Genomic DNA, 21,992 nt, shown 5'->3' with positions numbered 1-21,992 from the left:
GAACCTACTCATAACTTTTGAGCCTTTGTGTTTATGTCCCCAGTTAGTGCTTAGTGCTCGTTTGGATCACTGAAGTGACAAAGCTGCCAGCTACAGGTTCTCTTGTCTCTAAGTCCTTTGTTACAACAAAGAGCAGATGTCAGTCATGTTCTCCATATTGGGTGAATGACTGCAGCTTCTTTAGGCACAAAAAACCTGAACCAGATGTCATAGTCAAAGCTCAGGAAAGTCTAGGCACCCTTGGAAAACATGGATCAACAGTGGAGTTCCAGGCTGACATCCCAACATGGATCTTCATAGTCTCATTGGGACTGAGATAAAAACAGAGATTTATTTATTAGAAAAGCTATCATTGGTGCTATTACATATTTCAAAGAATTTCAGGATGTGGATTTGGCAAGAACATTTTCCACACACCATTTTCAAATGAAGTTATTATGTTATTGTATCTTCTTACATTTTTCCAGTATAAAGACACTGTTTTAACACTCTGTTGCTAAATGCTTAATTCACTGTAAGTTTCTGATTAATGCTGTATTATTAAAAATTCAACACAAAAGAGAAAATTTTAAGGAAAGAACAGAAACTTGTATAGATATCTTTTCAGAACACTGTATCATTACAGTGTACATATGACAAATGTTGGTTCTTTAAGAAAGTGGCTTCTATCTTAACCTCAGTCCTTGTGGCTGACAGAATCCTTGAATCCTTAGCTGCAGATAAAAATATGGGCTCTTTTGATGATGAAGGAACTGGATATTTTGTATTCAGAGGATCTACTCATATGAAAATAAACCTTTTCTACAGTGGAGTTCAATTTTCTTGATTGCATAAAATTCTTGAATTGAGGATTATAACAATTAGGATTAGGTTTTGAAGTGTGAAAATGATACGAAAGCAAATTTTAATTTTAGTGTTTTTTTTTTTTTTTAACAAAATAGAAGCATCTCTCACATACAGGAATTTGGAGGTCAGATGACATAGCGGACCCAAAAGTATCAGAGGCTTGTCTTTGCTATCCTTACTTTGCTCCTTCAGGTTCAAAAGGACCCTTTGTGCAGTGGACATTATCTCTCACTTCTGCATTCTATTTAGTAAGAATGAACTCTGGAATATGGGTCTAGCCCATACCCTTCTTTTGGGGACACTTCCTAACAGTACATAATTGGCCACTTTATCACACAAATACCCTTAGCTAAAGGAATCTGGGAATTAGAATCTTTATCCTAGGCAGGTGTGTGCACAATTGAAATTGGAGGTTCAATTATTAAGAAGAAAAAAAAAAGGATACACTGAAGAATAAGCAGCAGACATGTCAGGGGACCCCAAATGTAGCAGTAGGAAAAATGTGGAGATAATATTGTTGTACACCTGCTAGGTGCCTGGGATTCTGATAAGTGTTTTATCTTGCCTACTCATTTAACTGGGGAAATTGAAATTCAGAAAGGTTCAGTTTCCTGAAGTTACACAGCTGGGATATGAATCCTTCTCTGGTAAGGTAGCCTGGAATAATTGATAGTCATGAGCTTTGAATTCAAGGAGATAAAACTAGGTACACACTTAGGTCTTTCTTTTATCCACTGTATGACCTTGGCCAAGTTAGGTAGCTTCTGTGGATTTCAGTATTCTCTTCTATACATTGGCAATGCCACATCTTTCCTTAGAAAACTATCATGAAAATTAAATGTGTATCCCCACATAATCATAGGTTAATCATAGCAATAGTAGTAGTAATAAAAATAATAATATTCATTGTGTTGATACTCCATAAATGGTAAGATTCTTCCCAGTAGACTGTAAATTTTATGATAGGTCTTTGAAAACTTCAGCAATGGTTAATTGTTTTTGTCTGGGTTGATTTTTAATTTATTGAATTCCTTCAGAGAATTTAAGTGTCTCAGTAGAATTTTTTAATCTTTTAGCTCCAAAGTCCATCTATAGGGATTTGGGAGCCCTTTGAAGATTCTATATTCTTTAGTCATTCAGAATCAGAAATACAGTTTTTAAAAATGAGCTGAAATCTTAGCCTGTACTGTTAGTTATATAATTAATAAATTGCCCTATTTTTATATTTTTTTCATATTCTTAAGTTATCTACATTATTTTTAGTATCTGATGTCTGGGAGAACATTATTGATATAATTTTACAGTTTCAAATGTTTTAGAATTTTAGTTTAGGGAAAGGCATCCAATTAAAATATTTCAGCAGGTATCTATTTTTCCTTTTCTTTTAGAAATGTGATGTGCTATGGGAAGACTTCCATCAAAAATTAGTGGATGGATCCTTGCTGACACTGGATACCTACCTGGGCCAATTTCCTGACATAAAGGTATTTTAGTTTGTGTATATAAAGGGAAGAATTGAATGGTCTCATGTAGTTATTGAAAGATGGGCAAGATAAGGAGAATTAAAAGTCCTCAAACTGACATCAAAGACAGTTGGTAACTTTTCATTTATTTAAGCATGGGATTTTTATTCTATTCTTATGATTTTGAAATGAAATTTGGTTACAGAAATTACATTGTCTGCTTTAGTGAACTGCTTTAGCTTTTCTTTCTTTCCAGAAGTCTTTTAAAGCATGTAGATAAAAAAAAAATCCTAAATCAGAGGTACAAAAAATTCCAATCTTCTTTATATTCAAACTTTTTATTATGTAGCATTGGATAAGTATGTCCATTAAATGAAACAGTAATGACACAGAAGGGAGAAACTTTATTGTAACCAGATGGCAAAATCTTATCTTTCCTGTTTGCTGGTTATTTTGCATGTGGCCATAGTGCAGCTGGGTAATTTTCTTCTCCTTGAAATGTTCAGGTTCAAAGTGAAATATTAATGTATAATTATTTTAAATACATTTGCATCTGTACCCCAAAATATTTTATCTAATACATCTATCTTATTTGACACTTGTGTAAAATAAAAAATAGACAAGTGTATATTCTATATTTGGGTAAAATAGACAAAATAGACAAGTTTGGAACTGATACTGGAGGAGAAGATAATTTTTGAATCATTTGGGCAGCATTACACATATCCCAGCTTCTCATTTGTTTTCTGTGCTCAAGGTGAAGAGCCAGGTAAGGTAGTCACGTCCTATCTTTCTGGTAGGATGAGGAAGCCATGAATCAACATCAGTGTATGCATCTGTAGTATTTCATTAGGAGTCTTCTGATGCTATCTGGTTACAATAGAGTTTCTACCTTCTGTGTGATTACTGTAGACATGGTCAAACACTGGGAAACTACAGAAATGTGCACCAGCCTTGGCCAAGAGACATATGGAAACTTCTTAGCAACAAAACACTCATAGTGATGACTGAAATTTTCCTGTTCCCACACTGTTCATCTAAAGGTAGTTGGCCAATATACAGAGAGCTTTTAGGATATAAGGGGCCTTGCTTGGACAATAACCTAAATGGATCAGTCTAGACACCTTTACTCTGTTGGCCAAAGGCCACAGAGACCCACATGATAGATTCTCACTGATGTTAGCATAACAGATAGAAAGTGTTAACAGTAATACAGTGAAAACTAGCTATACATACAATTTCTTATTTGAACTTTCTAAAACACTTTTGTTTTAAAAAAATGCATGTTTGTGGTCTGGGGCTGTATCTCAGTGGTGGAGCACTTGCCTAGCATGTGTGAGGCACTGGGTTCTATCCTTAGCACCACGTAAAAATCAACAGAAAAATAAAGGCATTCTGTATAAAAAAAATGCATGTTTCTAAACCACATTTAATGTACACATTATTATAAATGACATACTTTTTAAGTTAAGAATAAAATACACCTCAGTATTAAACAAAAACAACAACAACTAAAAGAAAGTACTTTCCTAGAATCTTCATTTTCCTTGACTCTCTGTGTTGGTGTCTGCATTAGACAAAACACAGACTGGCCTGTACAAAAGGCCCTCACCAGTGGACTCACTCAGAGATTTTTGGAGGCCTCTTGAATTTTGTGCTAATCTAGCTCACTATTTCTGTTCTTAGCAACATCTGGGCATCTAGAGAATGCTGGGCTCCATTAATATTCTGACACAAATGGGGCTGAAGCCAGTTCCACAAGAGTCCCCTGAAATTTGGATCATTGAATGCTGATGTTTTCTTTCTCCAGGTAGAAAATGGGATCTTGCATTGAGCTTGAAGAATGAGTTGCAGTGACTAGTTGTGTAGTAGATCAAACTGCCATCTTAGTACTCTCTGGTGCCCAGGTGGCTAGAGTATAGTTAGTATTCCAAGACAGAAGCCGGTCCTTTAAGAAGCTCCTGGAAAAATTGGTATTTGAGAAGTTAACACTTTCCTTCCTCAGGTAAAAGCTGGGAGTTGAGGTTTATTGCCCACTTACTCTGGGCTGAGCTAGAGGAAGCAACTATTGCAAATGGCTGCATGCTAGTTGAAACCATTCCAACCACTGCTTTGATTTGCACTATCTTAGAATGCAGGACCTTTTCAACTATTTTCTGGGTTTCATAGCAGGATTGATTCATGTGATGCTGCTAAATTGGTGTATCCATGAGGGAAGAGAAGCCAGGTTATATCCTCCATCTTCTAGTAGCAATTGTGTTAAATAACAGTCTATCTGTTAAATCAATCAAAATCAATACCCAATAAATCAGAAGAAGATAAGGAATACTGTATCCTCTGACCAGAAAACTCCAAAGCAGCTTGCTATTATTTAATAGATTTTATACATTCATAGCATGACCTAGCTTGGCAAAGGAATGTGCAATTGACTGGAGAAGATGACATTTGAAAGATTTTTGAGTTTCAGGAACAAAAACTTGGTATCATCAACAAATTGTAAAGATCTTAGTTGTTACAGTGCTACCCAGAGATAGTTATTTAAAAATTGGACCTACTCTGTAGGAGCTTATAATTTCAGAAGACAAATACACATAGAAGTATCTGTGGTGAAACATAGATTTTAAAAAAGCCATAATAGATTATATCAATTCAATCTTTCAGTTCACATCATGTCAAAAAAGATAAAGAACTCAGAAGAACTTTTACTTTAAGCAATTCTTTTCTCATAATCCGTGGTTGAATTCATAGAAAGATGACCCTCCAGTTGCTGAATCATCTAGAGAATCAGAAATAATATCATCTAGGTCTTTTGCCAGATACTCTGAGGGTGAATATACATCATGGTTTTACAAGCATCATGGAAAGAGATGGAGTCAATTTCCCTCTAATCTCTCCCTTTCTCTTAAGCTACATTGAGAAAAGTAAAATTTACACAGAGGCTATTAACAAGATAGATATTTGGGAAACCATGTAACACAACAAACAATCTAAGACATTGCAATGTATATCTAGGAAGAGATAATATGGAACTGGAGAGAAGACAGATAGCTGTATTTAATATTTGGAAGATTTTTCTTGCTTGAGAATAGACAAATTATTCTGCACACGATTAGTTGGTGAATAGAAGTAAGAAGTAGGTATAGACTGCATCATTTTATAAAATGAGCCCCGAGTGATTATGTAATGAATGACTTATTAATGAACAGGAACATAACAGTTAAAAATACTGAGTGGAGAATTTTCAAAGCATGGAACTTAATTGACTTCCTTGATCTCATTAAAATCAACAGTCCATGTGCAGTTAAAACCTCAGGCAAATTTCCAAATATTTACTGCAACCTATCAGTGAGTGTTATGAAGTACCCATTCATGAGGGGATGATGTTTGATTTTTCCAGCTGTGATTGGCAGGGCACCCTGTGTTATGGTTCCCATTATGCAGCATTGACATCTAAAGTCAATGTTATAAAAAGACCTTGCTTTTCACCAACCCAGGCAGGCTTACAGCTGTGAGCAGTTATCCTAAAATGTAGTTTAGATTCCATCTTGGCAGTTGTGCATGAGCAGCTAAGCAGATATTTAATGCAGAGTGCCAAATGATTTTCAAATTGGGATTACTATTGAATCTTAAAAAAATGTATAATAAGTTGTTTTCTTCACTGCCAAAATTCAGTGCACAATGGGAAATATCAAGAACTTTTATTTAAATTTATTATTTAAAGTAAGTTTAATATTAATTAAATTTACTTATTATTTAATTAAATTTATTACTGGATGGTTACATAAGAATTGTATCATGTTTCAAAGCTAATGTGTACAAATTCTACCCTCGTGAGATTTGTATTTTTCCCCCAAGTTTCCCAAATATCATATAGGAAAACAAATAGGATTGATCTATTTTTCTACCATGAAAACATTATGTGTCACAATGAGTGATGGCCTTTAAAATAGTCACTTCTACCCTGCTAAGTTATCCTCTGTAATTGACTTGTCAGTTACAAGAGAAAATGAGTCACATTATTTACTTCATTTCTTGTTCTGGAACAAAAATAAAATTACTCTTCCTCCTGATTCCCAGACTTAGAAGTAATTGAATTCCATCCCTTTCAAAATTTAGATTCATCTTCCAAAAGTCAAGATTTGCTACTTGGAAGACATTAAAGGTGTTCCCATGCCAGAAGGCAGGTTCCATAAAGCAGGGCTTTGTAGGAGTTGCTTATAGTCGCACGGGCAATTGCCTCTAGGGTCGTGCCTCCTGTGAAGGTGACCATTAGATGTTTGTTCAAAATAATGATTTTTATCACCTTAACAGCACTCAGTGCCTTCTGTACCTTAATGAAGGACTTCACTGTGCCCTGCCTGGGCTATATCATGCATCTTTAAGCAACTCTGGCTATGCCACAAAGCTTTTCACTGTCAACACCAGTTGGAAGTGGTAGGTGTGAGTAAAATAAAAGTGATTGAAAGTGGCTCAACAAGATTAAGTGTCCCAACCCACCTATCACCAGATATGAAGGGGCTGCAGAGGCATAGCAGAGTGACAGATGGTCATTGACTCAAGGAGTCTGTCAGAGACATAGCAAGAGTGATTAGAAGGGCACTAACCACACTCACCAGCAGGGTGGGGTCAGGTGAGGCAGGTGATGGTCCTAGAAATAGAAGACACTTAACCCTGAGAGTAAGTGGCCTTCTTAAAATTTGTGTTTGTCTCACTTGTTTCACTCACCTTCTGGTGCTAGTTGTAGGTCTGATTTCTAATCTAATTCATCTTTTCCACAGATTTGTTGAACAGTTCTGGACAAGTTAGAGATTCCTCTGATGCAACTCCAAATTCTCTTTAAGTAAAATGGGGACAATCTCTGCCACATCTATATATAGGCTGCTGTGAGGATCCATGGGATGTGAAACATAAACATATGCATTATTGTTTTTGCTTCTTCCTACTATTTCAAATTCTAATGGTTTTAAATGTGTATTCTCCATTAATAGTTCTTATTACTAGACTAGCCAGGCATAACTGAACCCCTGGGAGAGTTTTTAAAAGGACAATTATCTAGGCCTGGTCTCAGATTAACTAAAATAGACTCTTAGTCTGGGACTCAGGAATCAGAATATTTTATACTATTTGTCTATTAACTATACCTGTTTATGTAACTTATTTTTCTAGTGGTTACTCTACCTTGCCATGTTTAACTTTATATATTTTATACCACTTCATGCCACATTACGAACCTTACAATACATACTTATAGTTCACCTGCCTCTTTTTGCTACTATTTGAATTTTTTTTTCTTGCCTGGGGATTGAACCCAGGGACACTTAACTACTGAGCTACATTCATAGCCATTTTTATTTTTTTTTATTTTGAGACAAGGTCTTGCTAAATTGCTTTAGGGCCTTGCTAAGTTGCAGAGGCTGGCCTTGAACTTGCAATCCTCCTACTTTAGCCTCCAAAGCCCCTGGGATTATAGGAATGGGCCACATTCCTGTTTGTGCTACTATTTGAATACATTTTGTTTTACATGTGTTATGAACCCCACAATGCATTTTTTCTGTTCTTTACTCTGAATGACCAATGACCTATTCAAAAAATTATAAGAGAAGATAATACCATGTATTTATCTTGATTTTTAATCTTTCTGGTACCCATTTCATTGTGTATCTCCACTTAGATTAAAATTCTCTTTCTTAAGATGATACAATGTTTTTTTTTAAAAAACACAATACCTTTATTCTGTTTATTTTTTTTAATATGGTACTGAGGATTGAACTCAGTGCCTGACATGTGCTAGGCAAGCACTCTACCACATGGCAATGGATTCTCTCCATTTTTGTTCATCTGAAAATATTATTTATTTTACTTTCATCTTTGATTTTTTTATTGGGTATTGAATTCTGTGTTGGTAGATATAATTTTATTTTTTTTATTTTTCAGTGTTTTAAAGATGTTCCATTGTGTTCTGCCTTTCATAGTTCCTGAAGATTAGCCTGCTGTAATTTTTACCTTTAAACTTTGCTTTTTGTTTGTTTATGATCCCTTTTGGGGCATTCTCTGAGTTTCTTAGACCAGTACTTTGATGTCATTATTTTATAAAATTCTTAGCCATTATCTCTTCAAATATTTCTTCTGACTCTTCCTCTCATCTCTTCAATCACATTATGTTAGATTACTTATATTGTATTATTGATCCTGTGTGCTCAGTTCCCTGTGGGCTTTTCCCTTTCAACTTTATTTTTTTTGTGTGTTTAATGGAAATAATTTATCTTCATAGTTGCATCATTTCTTTGTTCAACTATTTTGAGTCTAGCTGTGAATTCATTGAAGAAATTTTCCTGATATCATTTTAAGATTTTTCAAGCATTTACATTTGCCTGTTAAAGTTTCCATGTTTGGGCTGAAAATCTGTTTATGTATGTTGTCTACTTTTTCCAATTAGATATTTTAACATATCAGTCACAGTTATTTTAAAATTCCTGCTTGTTGCTGTCAACATCTAGGTAATTTAAGAGTCTAATTGTTTACTGTTTTATGTTTTCTTTTGTTTTATAGTTTTCAATTGTATAGACATTATGTTTAGGATAGTAAAGACTGAAGTAATATTTATGCCTAGAAACAGGCAAGTCCTTTTGTTAGTCTATTTGTGTGTGGCATGGAATTGATCTCATCAGGACCTGAATTGGACTTGGTTCTTGTTGTTGCTGTTGTTATTTTCAGTACATTATGGCTTGCAGACTTTTCTAAAAATTGACTGCTAATGCTGTGTGCTTATTTATATTCAAGATTTATGGCATTTTCACTCTTGAGTCAAAATCTGATTTTTACTTATTCTCTGACCCAAATATATTGGGTCCTTGGGTGTGGAGGGTTTTTTTCAGTGCTTTTGTTCTGTTCCCTTTTGGAGTCAAGTTTTCCTTATATGTTTATACTATATTTCGTGTACTTGTCCTTCCTCCATGGTTGGCAGCTAGTGCTCATTTGGCCATTTTCCTTCTCCTTCTCCTTCTCCTTATCCCAGGGACTGAACCCAGAGGTGCTCAACCACTAAGCTGGCTCCACAGCCATTTTAAATTTTGAGACAGGGTCTCCCTAAGTTGCTTAGGATCTTGCTAAATTGTTGAGGCTAACCTTATCTTAACGAACTTCCTGTCTCAGCTGCCCAAGACTCTGGGATCATAGGACTGCACCATCTGTAATCCAAAGTAAAGCAGTTTGTCTTATATTCATGGTTAGTCATGAGCTGGAGTCTCCCTTCCCTGCTCAAGTGGAGCAGACCATGTTTATTGTAGGAGTCAAGACGTGGGCCCAGGAAGTTTCATTCTCCTTCCCTATGTGTTGAGATATTTTTCTTTTACTCTTGTGCATATAGTAAGTATATTGGCCTATATCAAAAAGCTAGAGGTTTTCTATCCCTCTCTCTTGGCTAGGTTGACTTTGCCTTTCTGCTTCTTCCTTAGAAATAGAGGCCTTTGCCTGGCCTGTGGGCAGGAAGGTTTTGAATTCCCTCCTCTAGCAGCTTAAAGATTTTTCTTGGTAAGAGAAAATGGTCCTTGGAAATAAGCATTTTTATACCTATCAATTAGCAGCCATAGATCACCCAGCTCATTCTTACCTGCAGTGCAAGGAAGTGTCTTGCCTCAATTTTCTCATAACATCCAATGGAAGCCTATGGGAACAAGCTTGTCCATTAAAGCAGTTTCCCCTGTGTGTAGGACACCAGCTGTTCCAAAGTACCACATCAGCTCAGGTGATTCTAATGAATAAAGGATTGTGATATACTTGTAGGAAAGAGGATTCCTTAGGAAGTAAATCTATTTTATAGAATTTCTTTTATGTTATGTATGTTATTAACATTATAATACCAAATCCAACATAGTTTTCCACTCTCTTTAAACGGGAACATTTTAAGATTTAGAGTAGAGGCTAACAGGAACATTTTAAGATTTAGAGTACAGGCTAATGGGAGCATAGATTTACCTGCTCCTCCTAACAATTCTGGAATTTTTTTGATCTTTGATAGAAACCTATGCCTTTAGCTCTCTTCACAGTTAACCTAGTTATTATCAGAAGGGAGAAATTTACCTATGGTCTTCACACAAAGCATGGGAGGCTGTAGTCTGATTTCCAGGGTTCTTTATCTACTGAAATTACCCCTCACTTTGATTTCCATTTAGAGTCCTCAGCTGCTCTGGACAAGGAAAGTATTTTGGTGTTTGGCAAAGGGAGACTATGACCATGTATCTTTTCTCAGTGCTGTATTTCCTGTTGGCAGAATCGCATTGCTAAGCGCAGCAGAAAGCTGGTGGACTATGACAGTGCCCGCCACCACCTAGAAGCACTGCAGAGCTCCAAAAGGAAGGATGAGAGTCGGATCTCTAAGGTAGGGATGAATTCCATGGTTAATATTACTCTCCATGTCTTATGACTTGTAGTAGTTTTGCTTTAAACTTAAACATGGTGCTACAGGTTTCTTTTTGTTATTGTTTAATAAGTTTTTATGTTATTGTAGAGTTCATATGGGTAAGACAGACTCCCACATTCTGATCCCAATAAACTTTGTCCCCTTGCAAGTATGTCAAGATCAAAGACAGTGTTTCTGCACTTCTTTCTATTGTATGATCTATGATTCATGCTGAAATGTTGATTCAGATGAGAAACCAAGCATGAAATATTCAGATGTAGCTCATGATTGAGAGTGCAGACATATGCTAAATTTCCATGACATTGCTTTTATTTTAGAAATCCATTTCAGTAGCTTTTATCATGTATGTCTATAATTTACAGATGGCAGCTACTGATGTCACCTATAGACCACTGCCTTTGATTCCAGTCTTGCCTCTTCTCATCTGCCTACAAACAGCTTCCTGAATGGTCTTTCTACATAACTATATTTGTTTCTCTACTGCTTATATCGTTTAATGATTCTCATTACCTGTAGGAAAAATTCTACATACCTTAGCATGGCATGCAAGACCTTCACAAATTGGTCATAAATTACCTGCCTGTCCTTATTGACTTTCAAGTCTTGCCCCATCCTTTCCTTCTTCCATGCACACACCCTCAGCAGAGCCTATGCAACCTACATGTCAGTTCCTTGGCAGCCATAATTTCAGTTGCCGTCACAGAGGCTTCATAGATACCAGGCACCCTGTTCAACACTTCACCTGCTTCACCTTTCCTTCATACTCACCACAGACATTAAGGTGCAGAAGGGTAAAGGAATCTGACAAATTCTCATGGTCATTAAGCTAGATTACCATTCAAAGGATCACCACCTTTATGTATTGTGATGTGTACCTGACCCACTTCAGCAGTTTCTGATTCTTAATATTCAGTTAAAATATCACCTTCTCTCTATGGAATGTTTTCTCTTCCCTGTACCACCTTACCTATAGAATGCCCCATAATGGATAATAAGTCCCTCTTAGAAATACACCTGCATTGACTAGGCTTATCACTGGACTGGGACTATCTTGGGGGAGTTTTCATGCCCACTATCTGGAGCAAAGCTGTCTACAAGACATGTAGTTTAGTTAAGAAGTTTTTGTAGAAAAATAAAACTACAATTTAAAAAAAATTGAAAAAATGCAAAGAAACTACAGGAGTAGCCATTGTAATCAATCCAGTTTCCTGTTTAATGATTCTTAATATTCCATGTTTCATTAAAAAAAATGGTGTAGAATTTAGCCAAATGTCTCTTTTTTTCCAAAATCTTTCCAGGATGCCATAAGGCTGTTCCTAGTTTATACTAAATGATGCTGTTCTGTATAGAAATGGCTTGTTTTTCTTTTTAAATGTAAACCATGTTATGTACAATTTCTAGGCAGAAGAGGAATTTCAAAAAGCACAGAAAGTGTTTGAGGAGTTTAATGTTGACTTACAAGAAGAGTTACCATCATTATGGTCAAGGTAAAAATGTTTCTGAACATGCTACACCTTCCCCTATTAGAAAATCAATAACAGTAAATATCCCTTATTTTGTCCTTATTGTCTGTGCTACTTCAGTACTATCCAGTGAAGTGTTCTATACGTGCATAGTCTATATAGACATGTGACTCCTGAGCCCTTGGAATATGGCTAGTATGAATGAGGAACTGAATTTCAACTCAAATTTATTTTAATTTGCTTAAAAAATTGAATAACCAGATGTGTTTAGATGCTGATATATTGCATGACATTGTTTTAGACCTTGATGTATTTCTCAGATAAAGACCCACATCTCCATTAGAGGCATTAGGGGAGCTTAAATGTTCCCTTTTAGCTATTCAGGGAACTTCCTTATTCTAAGAGCTTGTCTAATCTTCTGGCTTGATGCTAACCCCTATACTTTCAGCCCTGACCTGTTAACATGAATTCCATTTCTGTTTCAGGCACTAAATATTCTTCTTATTTACTGGTGTTCTTTATTTATCATGACATAAAGTGACTTTTCCATAGTTTGTTCTATTTTTCCTACTCTTTAATAGAACCAACAATTTTCTGGGTGAAGTGAGGTCTCATGTTTCTCAGTTTCCATCAGCACCCTCATGATACCATCCCTAATAAACAGAATTGTGCTTGCCATGACATATTGATTTAAGTCAAATCCTCTAACTTTCCCCCACATGGTTGCCCTAAAGACAATGCCTTAGTCACTTTTTGCATCAATGTAATCAAAATATCCAACAAGAACAACTTAGAGGAGGAAAAGTTTATTTTAGCATATTGTTCCAGAGGTTCAGTCCATCCTTAGCTGAGTCCATTGCTCTGGGCCCAAGTGAGGCAGAACATCATGGCACAAATGTGGGACAGAAGTATACTGCTCCATTCAGGGCAGCTAGGAAGCAGAGAAAGGGGGTTTGGGGAAGGGCCGCAGGGAAGATGAACCCTTCCAGGACATATTCCCCTCCTCCAGTGATGCCCCACCTTCCTACAGTCACCACACAATCAGTTCATTCAAACTGCAATGGATTGATTAGGCTACTGCTCTCATAATTCAATCATTTCACCTCCAAACATTTCTCCATTAACACAGGGACTTTTTTGGGATACCTCTTATCCAAACCATAACATCTTCCTATAGACAAAATTCTATGTAGGGAGAGCTTTCTACCTAACCTCCAAAACCATAGCTATTTTGATGATCTTGGTTGAACTTCGTCCATTTCCAGGGTCATCCTTAATGCTCTCAAATTTTGACTGATAAAAAACAGTATTAACTTTTGAACTATTGAAATAGCTAAATTAAATTATATCTACTTTACTGTAAACCTAGCCTATAGGAAATATCTCCCTCAATGTTCAGCCATTACTCAACGTTAAGCATATGCAATTATCTCATTGTTCATCTGAATTTATTCATTCTTTCAACATAATTTCTCTTTTTTGGTACTGCCATTCCTGGGTTCTCCAGCCTCCTATCTTTGAAGCTGTTAACTTTGGAAAATTAAATGGCAACCAAAGGAAACAATCTATCATTTTTCATTGTACTTATGTTCTTTTCCCAGCCGTATTGTTCAACTGTAAAATGAAGTTAGCACTTCAAATCTTCTGTGCCTCCATGGTGAAATGCATAGGACACACAGTAATGAACATGTTTGAAATCTTGCATTAAGCTGTTCATACCCTTTAGAATGTTGGGTGGAATATTCAGTATGTATCTGCTAGGTTCAGTTGAGATACAGTATTGTTCAAGTCCTGCATTTCCTTATTTATAGTCTGCCTAGTTGTTCTAGTCATTACTAAAGCTGAGGCATTACGGTCTCCAACTATTATTTGACCTATTTCTCTGTTTAATTCTATCTATTTTTGCTTCATGTATTTCGGGGCTATATTCTTAACTGTATATGTATTTATAATTGGTGTGTTTTCTTAATTATTTTATCTGTATGTCTATTTTTTCTCTTTACATTTAATCTATTTTGGCATATATTACTATAGCCTTGTGGTATCTGAGGGGACAGAACATTTTTGTTATGGTGTTGTGGTAGGAGTGAAGTGCTACTATCCTTTTATAGCTCTTTGCTTGCTCTTTGCATGGTCCATCTTTTCCAGTCTTTTACTTTCAGCCTATTTGCATCTTTGAATATAAAATATGCCTCTTGTGAACAGTTGGATCATTGGTGTGTGTGTGTGTGTGTGTGTGTGTGTGTGTGCGCGCTGTTACCCATTTTCCCAACCTCTGCCTTTTGATTGGTGTACTTAGTCCATTTACCATTAATGTAGATACAGATAAAATAGCATTAATGTCTTCCATTTTGATAACTGCTTTCTGGATGTCTCATGTCTTTTTTCTTCTTTTACTCCTCCATTATTGCCATGCATGAAAAACTGTTTCAAAATTTTTGGCATGTAAAGGAGAAGAGAAATGAACTATGAGTTGGAGGGCAATGTGGATTCAGTTTCAAAAGAAAAAAGATACTAGAGTAGATTTGTATGTTTCAAAGGAATTTATAATTCATAGGGGATGAAAGAGAAGTATTACAAAGAAAGAGGACTCCAAAAAGAATGGTTGTTACATTTTTTTTAAAAAATGAATAAAGCCAGTGTTTGGTGGAAAGGATATTCTAGATTGAAGAGGAACATTAATAAAGGCATGGGATTTAAGCATATCTGTGGGTTCATGGAACACTAATTAGTTTAACATAGCATGAAATCAGAGTGGGAGTATCCAGGAGAGGTTTGTGGTGAGAAAGCAGGAGAGAGGCAGAGGCCAGATTCAGTTTTCATTCATTCCTCTGATATTTATTGACCATCCATTATGTGCCAAATTCTCTTTTAAATACCACAGTTTCTACCCTGGAAGTTTTTTCTTAAAGCTTACTTTGAAGGATGGAGAAAGGCAGTTACCAAGAAAATAAATAAAAAACAATATGTATCAGGCAATAAGTTCAATACAGAAAATAAAATAAGTTAATTTAATACAGAGTGACATAGTACATAGTTTGAGTGGGTAAGGAGGGCATCTCTCCAAGACAATAGCAATATATAAAGAAAAGGAAGCTTTAGAAAAATGCTGAATTTGAATAATCATTAGGAAGTCCAAATCATATATTTATTAAGGTAAGTCTGGAGCTCAAAAAGAGGATTGGGAGTCCAAATGGTAATGATGCTCTGAAAGTTGATCAGATAGATGGTAAGACAGATCATATGGCAAGGTGGCAAGGTGAGGGTCAAAGACAGAAACTTTGAGGGTACCAGTGTGTAAGGGATGTGCAGAAGAGGAGACTGCAGAAAAACCTAATAAGAAATAATCAGAGAAGCACCAGGAGTTCTGAAGAGCGGTATCATAAAAAGATAAGAAAGGAGAGAATATTTAAAATGAGTAAGTGCCAAGAATATCATATGTAGAGAGATTAAGCAGGTATATCACCTCTGGTGAACTTCTAGAGATGTTTCAGCCTCTGATGAATTTCTAGTGTAGTTTCAGGAGCTAAATTACATTGGAGACTTTGGGAAGTGAGAAAGCAATGACAATGAATCTTGACTAGGATGGACAGGAGGATTAGTGATGGCAGATATTGAGAGTTTGATGGGGCAAGGGAAACCTGTGAAAAATAGCTCTTATCATTTTGAGAAGATGGTGGTGGAAGTGGCAGAGGTGGGATGGTACTGAATATATGTGGGACACTAGGGGATAAGGATAAGAAGTGAGGGTGTTGGGGTCTATGCCAAAGTGAGCATTGGGGTCTATGCCACAGTGAGCATTGGGGTCTATGCCACAGGGCAAAGTTTGATAAAGCAGGAGTTGGACCTGAGCAGGGGCTAGAGCTGGAAGAAAATGAGCATTGATTTCACAAATGTTAACAAAAAGGTCAGCAGGTGGATGGAAATGAAGGCATGAGGACTCCCATGGGCTAGAAAATTAGGTTAGTAATTGTGTCACTGGATTGCCCCATTTCAGAGGTGGAGCAGTTGGGAATTATGGCAAGAGCTAGGATGTGCCATGGTCGTGGCAGGATGGGTACTTGGGGTGTTGAGGTCATGAGCTGGGGCCTTGTGTTTGGGGTGAGCAGTCACATGGATTTTGAGATCTGCTGTGTTAGTGTTAGCATTGGGTGAAGGAGAAAGTAGGAATCCATGACACACACCCTTGTGCTCAGTGAGTGGATTGGAAGGGAGAGTTGGGAGGATGTCAGTGAGCTGTGAAGAGGTTTAGTACATAGATCATAAGTTTCAGCAGCAGGAGTTTGGAGAAAATGCCTTTTCCTCCCACTCCATCTCCATGGTAAATGGGAGAGCAGAGAAGGCTCCTTCCATTGAGGGGGTCCCAAGGAAGCCCTGATATCCACCTCTGGGAAAGGATGGTTTCTCTTTGGGCATCGTAGGGGGAGAGTGTTCTGGATTGAAAACTGAGGCTCTGATAAGCTCAGCTGTCAATTCTTCCCACTGGATCCAAGGAAAAGGAAATATCTAATAAAGAAATTAAGTCAATTTTGACAGCTAATCACAAGGGGCCTAGTGATGCCACAGAGAAGTCCTTTGGGGACCTGGTAGTGTCTCACAGTCCCTTGTTGATGAAGAACTTATGAAATAAGTCTTTCAAGCAGGTAATATCAAAATCCAGAGTCTGGTACTCTTGTGTATGTATATTTCACTGCTGGTGACACTAGTCTTTTATAAACCAGAAGTTTCAGTGAAACAGATGTCAAGTTTATTATTCCTTGGATTTTTCATTCATTCATGCATTCATTCATCCATCCACCCATTCATCTGTGGATTATTCACTACTAAGTACCAGGTGCTCTATTAGGTGCTGGGGCTATGTTAGTGACCTAATCAAAAACAATCCCTATTTTGAGAGAGTGTCTGATTTCATAAATTAGAGAAAATCACTATATGATAAATTGCTTCACAAATATTGAGTATAAATATAAATAAATCATACTAGTTAACTTCTAAATTCTACAAAGAAACACTGTATTAGAAAAACATAGATACTAGTTTAGTTATTCTAAATAAAGCATTTCTATTGTTGTACCAATTATTTTTCTAAATAATAATTGATAAAACAACATAAGTTATGCTGTATATTAGGAAACAAAATTTAAGCATAGAGGAATCGGATTTATATTTTGCTAAATATATCCACATTCCAACACTTAATAGAAAAGTCCTTGAGAATGATTAAAAAGCTAGAAATATGAATAGGGGCTTCACAAAAGGAGAAAAATCAATGGTCAATAGATAAAAAAGTGTTATTCTTAATTATAGGAATATAAGTACAAAAGCTGGTGAGATGTCAACTTTTAGGTAACAAATTTATAAAGATTGCATACCATTGGGTACCTTATATATAAGGTCATATTCAAAGTCTAGGGTGTATAAATGGCCCAGCCTGGTGGGAACAGTTTGACAGATCAAAATTCTGTTGTCCATTTCTTTCGCCAGAATGTACATGCAAGAAACATATTCCAAGAAAATTATAAAATTGTGGACAAAGTTTAAATCATAGGCATTCATCAGGGCTTTGTTTATCACAATAAAAAGAAATAACTGTAGTTTCTATCAACTTTTCTATCAACTTTCTATCAACAATATTTTCTCTCCATCTGTATTTAACCTTTTACTTAAATCTGACCTATCCTTTTAGGCAGCCTGTTTGACCTCTGCAGCAGATGTTTGCAGCTGGCACAGGGCCTGTTACTCCCTCTCCTCTTGGTTTCTTTAGCTGTTTGTTATATCCACCTATTTTTGACATATAGTGGGACATGAATTTTTGGGGTACTTAACCCTCATTTATGGTTTTGTAATTTCTGTCTTTCTCTTTCAATATATTCCTATTGTGTGAAAAGAGTGTATGTCCATTAATAAGCCCCTCTGGGTGCTTCACCAACTGTACTATAAGTTCATGAAGCCTCCTGAGCCTACCACTGTACATGCTCCCAGAGCTTGATAAGTCCTTTGATGAGGGATTGAAGGGGGAAAGGTGTCAAGAACATAGTCTTAGTTGATTGGAGTTCTAGGCTGGGTCACAGATTATCAACTCAAAGTGCCCCAGGAAGATTTCTTTGCAAGAGTACAATGAGTACTCTTTGCTCAGTTTTCCACCAAACTGCCATGTTAGTTAGTGTCCTCAAATCCAGGTACAATCCCTCTTCTTTCCTCTATCTGAAACATGTTGGCCAGACGTGGTGGTGCATGTCTGTAATCCCAGCAGCTTTAGAGGCTGAGGCAGGAATATTGCAAGTTCTAAGCCAGCTTCAGCAACTTAGCAAGGCTCTAAGTAACTTAGTGACACTGTCTCTACAAACAAACAAACAAACAACAACAACAACAAATAACGAGCTGGGGATGTGGCTTGTGGCTTGTGGCTTAGTTGTAGCACCACTTGACTCACTCCCTAGTACCAAAAAAAAAAAAAAAAATGTTTCTGAAACATGTCTGAGCACTGCCCATGCCTGTAAATAAACATGCTTTGTGGGTTGGCAAGGGGCCCTACCCTAAAGAACCTTCTACTTTACTAGACTGTCACTCTCCACCTCTGGTCTGACATTTCTGAGTACTTAACTATTTCCTGAACACACTGTGCCAGTATTTTCCTTATTAATGTATGCCTATATGCATTTGTATATACATGTATGTAAATATCTATAGTTGTGCTTGGTATCTGTGGGGAAAAGGTTCCAGGACCCTCTGCAGACATGAAAATCCACGTATGCTCAAGTATGTTATATAAAATGGCATTGTTTGTATATAACCTACATATTTCCTCCCATATATGTTAAATCATCTCTAGATTATGAATGATTCCTAATACAATTAATATATATATATATATATATATTTGCTATGCTATATTTTTTAGGGAACAAAGAATCATCTGTATATATTCAGTGCAAGTGGTTTTTTTTGTAATATTTTTGATCTGTGGTTCAATCAGAGGTTGCAGTATCCATGGATATAGAGAGCCAACTGTATATAGTCACATATATATGAATAAGTCTGTTATTTGAAATAAGTTAAAAGAAAAATATGAAATCAGGGTCACACAATGATTGTGGGTATAAGAAACTAAGATTAAGTAGGAATTTAAGGTACAGTATTAGTCACAAAAGAAGAAATTCTTTTGATGGGATGGATTTACCACCCAATTATTAATTAGTTTCTGAATATCTAAATTGAACTTCAAGCTTTTATTTTGTTTTAAATCCTAAACAATGTAATTTAAGCACAGGATTTGGTGGAATATCAAAATCCTTGCTAAACAGCATTTCTTTCAAGCTGTCCATGTTTTTTTTTCTATTGCATTTTCTTCCTTTTGTTTTCAAATACTCATTCCTCACATATTAATGATATGACTTTGACCATTTATTCTTTCTTTGCCTTAGTTTTCCTGGTCAATGGTGATCACTGCCTTAGGACATAGTTAGGAAAATTAAGTGAGGCAGCATATAAAATTACCTAGGTGGCAACTGTTTCTGTTGGCTCTGATAAGGAGGGAGCCTTTATCCTCCTCAGCTTGTGGACATCCTACTCACAGCAAGGTGTGACTCAATCACAAGAGTTTCATTATTTTCTGTCCTTTTATCTCATTATCTATATAAGATGGGTGCCTACTGTATATAGGCACATTTTATTACCCAGCTACATTATAAAATCTTTCAATATAACTTGGTCCACTATTAGATCTACCTATGCTTTTGGTACCAAAGTCCTTACTAATTCAGGATTGAGATTTAGAATCTAATTAAATAGTAAGGATATTGGGGTTCATATTAAGAATGTCATTGAAACAAAAATGTACATTAATTAAAGTAGTAATTTTGTCAGATGTATTCAGTAGGATTGAGTTAATTAATATAGAGTCCAAAGATTCCTTATTTAGAGACAGGGGTATCCTGGGGGAATGGGGCTGAATCCACATCTGGCTGATACACTTACTGTTAGGGTCCTAAAAATTAGAACCAGGGGACTTTGCTTATGTTCCAGGATATTCCCCCAATGGCTTCCCTTCATAAACACATTTGAAACATTGCTGATATGCAGTTTATGATTTTATTTGTTCAATAATAGTATGCTCTTACTTTTGCTGAACAATTAGGATTAATTTATGGGTTTTGTTATTTCCCATTACACAGAGTTGGGAGTACAAATATATAATACTGATTTTAGACCATTAAATCTTTTTAATTTATTGTTTTTAGATATATATGACAGTAGAGTGTTTTGTTTTGTTTTTGGTAGCAGGGATTGAACTCAGGGGCACTTGACCACTGAGCCACATCTCCAGCCCTATTTTGTATTTTATTTAGAGACAGGGTTTCACTGAGTTGCTTAGTACCTTACCATTGAACTCGTGATCCTTCTGCCTCAGCCTCCTGAGCCACTGGGATTATAGGTGTGCACCACTGTGCCCTGCTAATAGAGTATATTTTGGCATATTATACATGCATAGAGTACAATGCATTCCAAGACCATTTATGTTTTATAAAAATTAAAAAATAACCTTGATCTTGAAACCTTTCAAGATTTATACCTAAAATACAAACAAATTCTCAGAATAGTAGTCCAAAAGTGTTGTCTCTGTATCAGAGACATCAGCATCTCCTAGAAACTTGTTGGAAGTGTACATTCTCAGTCTCCACCCCGTGTTGAATCAAAAGCAAATGCTCCAAGTGTTTCTGATGCACACTGAAGTTTGAAAGCCACTGTCCTGAGGTTGTAACTGAACTTCAGAGGAGGCCATGCTGGGTACCAAAAATGGTTTTTTGTTTATTAACAGATGAGGTAAATTTGGGTATGCTTTAAGTATTTTTATTTCATCCAGTGTTACTCAAAATAAGAACACCTGGTTTTCATGTTTCATTGCCATTGTAAATGTGATTTTTGCTAACTACTCTCTCTTTCTCTTATCTCTCTTTGTATTTCCACATGGTAGACGAGTTGGATTTTATGTTAATACTTTCAAAAATGTCTCCAGCCTTGAGGCCAAGTTTCACAAGGAAATTGCAGTAGTGAGTAATGATAATTATTTTTACAAATGGAATGCAAAGTAAAGGGAGGGTTTCTTGTGGCAGTGGGTTATTACTCTGTAATGTTTGCAGTTGTTTGTAGTGACCACATAGTTCTTTATACTTTTGAAGGATTTGTTACAGCCTCACAGTCTCTTTTTCCTTTTCGGTGAGCTTATGAAGTTGGAATGTCAAGTGCTGCTTTAAGATGATGAAAAAAGGGTCTCAGTATATTCAGAGAGCAGTTCTGTTCTTGACTGATATTTTCTTAGCTCAACAGGGTAGTTATGTGACTATTTCTAGTAGAATAAGTTTAAATAGTAAACTTTTGTTATCTGCTCTGTAAAATGGTGAAAAAGTATGTTTTGATATTTTACATCTATTTATGTTTAGTTCGTTTGAGTTTTGATGTGGATTTTAAAGTGGAGCCATAGGCAGAATTTCAGTGGTCCTGAGACCACCCTAACTCTCATAAGATTCTTAGTTTCTCAATAGATAATGTTTTTCCCCTGGGAAAATATCCTGGGTTTGCACAAGGATAATGTTCAGCTAATAGACAAGTGGCTTCTGTCCCCTTAGCTCTGCCACAAATTGTATGAAGTGATGACAAAATTGGGCGACCAGCACGCTGACAAGGCCTTCACCATCCAAGGAGCTCCCAGGTAGGCCATTGTTCAGAGCTGAGTTCTTGTCTGTACCTTCATCATGCTACTTGTTGAAATTTCTGCAGTCTGTAGACCAGCATGTTATAAAA

General features: G+C 36.3%; 1 protein-coding gene across 8 annotated transcripts in view; it reads left to right on the top strand.

Moving 5' to 3' along the window:
• Nucleotides 1-21,992, top strand: part of Amph (amphiphysin) — a 211,739-nt gene that overhangs the window by 125,412 nt on the left and 64,335 nt on the right. For all 8 annotated transcript variants that reach the window (XM_076864063.2, XM_076864067.2, XM_076864057.2 and 5 more), the window contains exons 5-9: nt 2,235-2,330; nt 10,579-10,686; nt 12,130-12,215; nt 21,166-21,241; nt 21,818-21,900. In XM_076864063.2, the coding sequence (XP_076720178.1) occupies nt 2,235-2,330; nt 10,579-10,686; nt 12,130-12,215; nt 21,166-21,241; nt 21,818-21,900 (449 nt within the window). The remainder of the gene's footprint in view (nt 1-2,234; nt 2,331-10,578; nt 10,687-12,129; nt 12,216-21,165; nt 21,242-21,817; nt 21,901-21,992) is intronic.

The sequence above is a fragment of the Callospermophilus lateralis genome, chromosome 1 (genome assembly GCF_048772815.1).
Source record: "Callospermophilus lateralis isolate mCalLat2 chromosome 1, mCalLat2.hap1, whole genome shotgun sequence".
NCBI lineage: Eukaryota > Metazoa > Chordata > Mammalia > Rodentia > Sciuridae > Callospermophilus > Callospermophilus lateralis.
The sequence above is the reverse complement of the archived record's forward strand: the minus strand, read 5'-3'. Positions and strand labels throughout refer to the sequence as shown.